Genomic DNA, 4,185 nt, shown 5'->3' on the forward strand with positions numbered 1-4,185 from the left:
GGGGGGGGGGGATGGGACAAGTTATAGCTTGTGGGGGGGAGGGGAACACAAGCCATTGGGTGCATGGGGAGGCCATAGCGTGGGGGGTGGGAAGAGTGGCCAGGCCAAACACACCAGGGCCTAGGCCTGCCCATGGGTGCTGGGGCTCCCTAGGGCCCGGGGTTTGGCTGGAGCAGGAGGGGCAGGAGCTGCGGCTCTCACAGCTGCCCAAGGGAGCCCCCTTGCTTGGGGCCCTTCCCTGTCCCTGGGGATCGCTGCTGGGAGCAATGCAGGGCGAGCAGCGCCATCAGGACCCAGCCAGTCTTTCTCCAGCTGGCAGTGCCTGGGTGCTGCCCCTGCAGGTCATGGTCCAGACCCCCCCCCAGGGCACCCACACAGGCCCAGGGACGCTGCCCTCCCTTCCTAGCCAGCTCCCCATCATGGCCCTCCCTGTGAGCACCAGCTAGCAGCCAAGCAGGGCCCTTAAAGCTGCAGGATCCCTTAACCACGAACAAGCTCAGTTTGGAGGTGTCTGCCATGTTGTCCCCCCCACCCCACCCGGCTTTGCCCTTTCTCCCCAGGCTGTGGGCACATGCACAGTGCGGGGTCTCTGATGCCCAAGGTCTCCCAGGGTCACATGTGGCACCATTTAGCGCCTGAGTGAAGGAGCACAGAGGTGAGTCATCGCCTAGCCCAGCCCAGCCCCCCACCCCTCTGAAACATCAGGGGCTGGTGCCTGCTGGCGTGTTGGAGCTACAGTCTGAGGTGGGGCAGCAAATGCTGTGGGGCTGTCACAGCCACGAGAGCATGGGAGGACCTGCAGGGCGAGGCTGAGATCCCCCCAGGCCCAGCCCCGCCCGTCCCCTGCATTTCCACTGGGTTCCAGGCTCAGCATTCCCGAACCGTAAGGCGAAAAGCTGCAGCCACCGGGAGCCAGGCTGAGCCCCTCTGCCGGAGGGGAGGGGGCTCCTACCTCAGCGACCTGGTGCACTCACCACAGCTGGGACTTGGGTTTTGTTTCCCACTGGCCCGTGGCAGGCGCCTGGCGCGTGTGCGCTCAGATCTGCGTGTGCACCCCAGCGCTGCGCGGAGTTAGACCAAAGGGCTGCCGGGGCTGGATCGGGGGGGTCGGTTTGGGGGATGAGGCTTTGCATGAAATCCCAGGAGATTTCAGCCGCGGCCGACCCAGAAAACAGCCCATTCCGATCCAGCCCCCGACTCAGACCTGGCAGCAGGAGCAGAGGGTCAGTTCTCCGGGCGGGAATGGGGGTTGTAAAATGCTGGGCACCCTCAATGGCACGCCGTGAACAGTGGGGGGGTGTCTGTGTGTGCCCATGCGTTTGTGTGCACACGTGTGGGGGTGCAGGCCCGTGTCTGTGCATGCAGAAAGTATCCCTGGGATCAGTCAGATTTACTCCAGCACGGGGAACATGAGCTCTCCCCACTGCGGAGGCCAAGCTGTCCAATGGGTAAGTTAGTACTTCATTGCCGAGGCTGGGCTGGTACCAGTCCCTGCACCCCGTCTCCCTGGAGCGTCCCCCAACATTCCCGGCCAGGGCCACACAGAGACAACATACAAAAATATAGAAAAAGATCTGCTCTCGCGCTCCCCTCAACTCAGCCCGTGCCCCCTCGTCCCACCCTCCCCCACTGCGGGGAGTCCCAGCAGAGACGGCGATTCCTGTCCGGCTCCGCCCCGACAAACCTGCTCTGCCCTCGGCCGTCTCCTTGGCTCGGTCCACGATATAAAACCCAGTACGATAAAAGCAAAGAGCTGGTTTTGTGCCAAAGGGTTGAAAAACGACCTCCCATGTCAAGTACAGAGCAGCCCAACACACTGCGCCTTGGCACCGGCTCTGAGCCGGGGCTTGGGGGGCCAGGGCAGGGGGTTAATCTGCGTTAGGAACAGACACGTGTTGCTTTAACAGCACTAGCCATGCCACCCGGACAGCGAAAGGCGCCTCCCCAGGGGTTCGGAGGCAGGGTGCAGGACATGCTCAGAGCCGTCCCAGATGGCGTCAGGTCCAGTCGGCTCCGATTTAGGGGGTTTTGTTTTCCCCAAAACACTCTCATGCAAAAAAACAGACGAGGGGAGAGAGAGAGAGACGCAGCAAGCAAATCCATCCGGCGGCCGGCCGCGAGGCCTCAGGCTTCAACAGTCCTCCGCCAGTGGGGGTGCTGGATTTTCCTTCCACCATCCTCCTGCCCGGCTAAGGCTCACGCCATCCCCAGACAGGACTCGCCCACAAGGAGAACAGATGGCTCTGGGAACGGGGCCCGGAGGGGGGAGGGGGGTGGCACGGAGTGGGACAGAGATGGCAGGTGAAGCATGCCACAGACCAAGCCCAGTTCACTGCTCTTCAGCCTCCTCCTCCTCTTCCTCATCCAGTGACACCACCCCCGACGAGGCCACGTCGGAGACTTTCCTCCTGACCCCGCAGCTGTCCCCGTGCAGCTTGCACGCCGTGTGGAAGTCCTTGCAGGGCAGGCTGTCGTCCTCCGTGGGCGAGAGGCAGGACTCCGTGCAGGACATGGAGTACATGGAGTCCTGGCACTCCAGCTGTCCCAGGCTCCGGAAGGCACTTTCTCCAGTCTGAGGGAGCAGCTCCTCCCCTCCGGCCAGGGAGCCCAGCAGCTTGGCGGCCAGTTCGCCCGGCGAGCCCAGCTCCTTGAGCAGTAGCCCGTCCTCCAGGCTGCACAGACTGGAGCACAGGGTCTCCGGGGAGATGGTCTGGGAGGAGTCGCTCTCGGGCTCGCAGGAGCCCTGCCGGACGCTGAGCTGGCACAGACGGCTGTGGAGGAGATCCTTCAGGAAGGAGCCGGGCGGCAGCTGGCCTGCAGGATCTGCAACACACAACGGGGGAACTGGCTTCAGCAGCACGGCTTCCCCCTCCCGGCCTGGCCTCCCTCTCTCCCCACAGCGCCACGGGCACTGGGGGGGAGTATCCTGGCAGCCGGCTAGGCAGTGCCAGGCCTCCTGCATGCGCCCGAGGGGAGAAGTGGATTAAAGCGGGTCTTCCCCCCCACACACCTTGGCTGCTTCCCCCGGCCCTTTCGCTCCCCCTCCCCACATGGCCCCCAAGGAGGGATCTTTCTGTCCCACGCACTGTCGCCTCCTCTCCCATTAGCTTTAGAGACGCCCTCCCCTGCTCCAGCCCGGCTGCCTCTGTCTCTCAACCACAGCCGCCTGCAGCCCCTCTTGCAAACAGCTGAGAGGTGGTACCAGCTGCAGCCAAGCGGTGGGTGAGGGAGGGAGCTGCTGCCAAGACAGGAGCAGCGCATCGTGCACCCAGGACATTGACCAGGCCAGCAGTCGCCCCGGACGGACGGGACTGCTGGCAGCTGTGGGCATCCAGCCAAGTAGCTGTGTCACTGGGAACATGAAGGGTGGAGAGCCAGGAAGTGACAGCATTACGGCTGACCCACGCCTGGGCTGGACTCCCCCCGCCCCGAGCAAGGCCTGGCCGTTGGAGATCCCACAATGGCTAGAATAACGCCACAGGCCCAGCCCCTGGGAAGCAACTTGTAGAAAAGGGTGACTCAAGGAAATGCAACAGAAACAAACGCATCCCAATGACCTGAGCATGGGCTAGAGGCCAGGCTGGGCCCCAGCCCCACAGGGCCTTTCAGCCCCAGTGAATACTGCGCTCCTGGGCATCCTCTGACCCGAGCCAAAGCCCTGCTCTCCTGCAAGGACTAAGGTCCCGGTTCTGGGCAGTGCCCAGCACGCTGGGTGCACAGCGCCTTGGGAAATCTGCCCCTGAGCGTCCCCGTGGGAGCTGTGGGGCACAGCAGGAACCCTGGCCCTAAGCTGGGTGCCCCAGGGGAGCTGCAAATCAGAGCCTCCGAGCGGAGGAGTATCCCGGCTCACTTGGCAAGAGGCCCTCCAGCTTCCCCAGCACAGAGACTCCCCTTCTCTTGCCCCTGTTGCCTCTGCCTGGCTCCCTCCACCGCTCTCCCCACCCCTCCGCATTGGCCCTGCACCCCAGTTTCGGCAGCTCAGCGATGCCTGGCTGGCCCCATGGAGAGGCAGCTTGGAAGGCCCCTTCGGGGGAGGCCACGTCCAGGAGCGAAGGGGCAGGTCGCAGCACTGGCTCTGACACGCACGTTCTGGGGGGCTGTGGGCCAGGTCACCCCACAGCAGCACTCTCAGAGCTCAGGGGTGCTGGCGGAGCTGTGTGGGGGGAGCTCAGGGGCTCTGGGGGT

General features: G+C 64.2%; 1 protein-coding gene across 1 annotated transcript in view; it reads right to left on the reverse strand.

The window, feature by feature from the left end:
* Positions 1-1,658: 1,658 nt before the first annotated feature.
* Positions 1,659-4,185, reverse strand: part of FAM131A (family with sequence similarity 131 member A) — a 28,119-nt gene continuing 25,592 nt past the window's right edge. The window contains exon 5 of the mRNA XM_026650164.1: positions 1,659-2,823. Coding sequence (XP_026505949.1) covers positions 2,330-2,823 — 494 coding nt within the window. The 3' untranslated portion in view covers positions 1,659-2,329. The remainder of the gene's footprint in view (positions 2,824-4,185) is intronic.

This window comes from Terrapene carolina, unplaced genomic scaffold (assembly GCF_002925995.2).
Source record: "Terrapene carolina triunguis isolate 2854851 unplaced genomic scaffold, T_m_triunguis-2.0 Scaffold88, whole genome shotgun sequence".
Lineage (NCBI taxonomy): Eukaryota > Metazoa > Chordata > Testudines > Emydidae > Terrapene > Terrapene triunguis.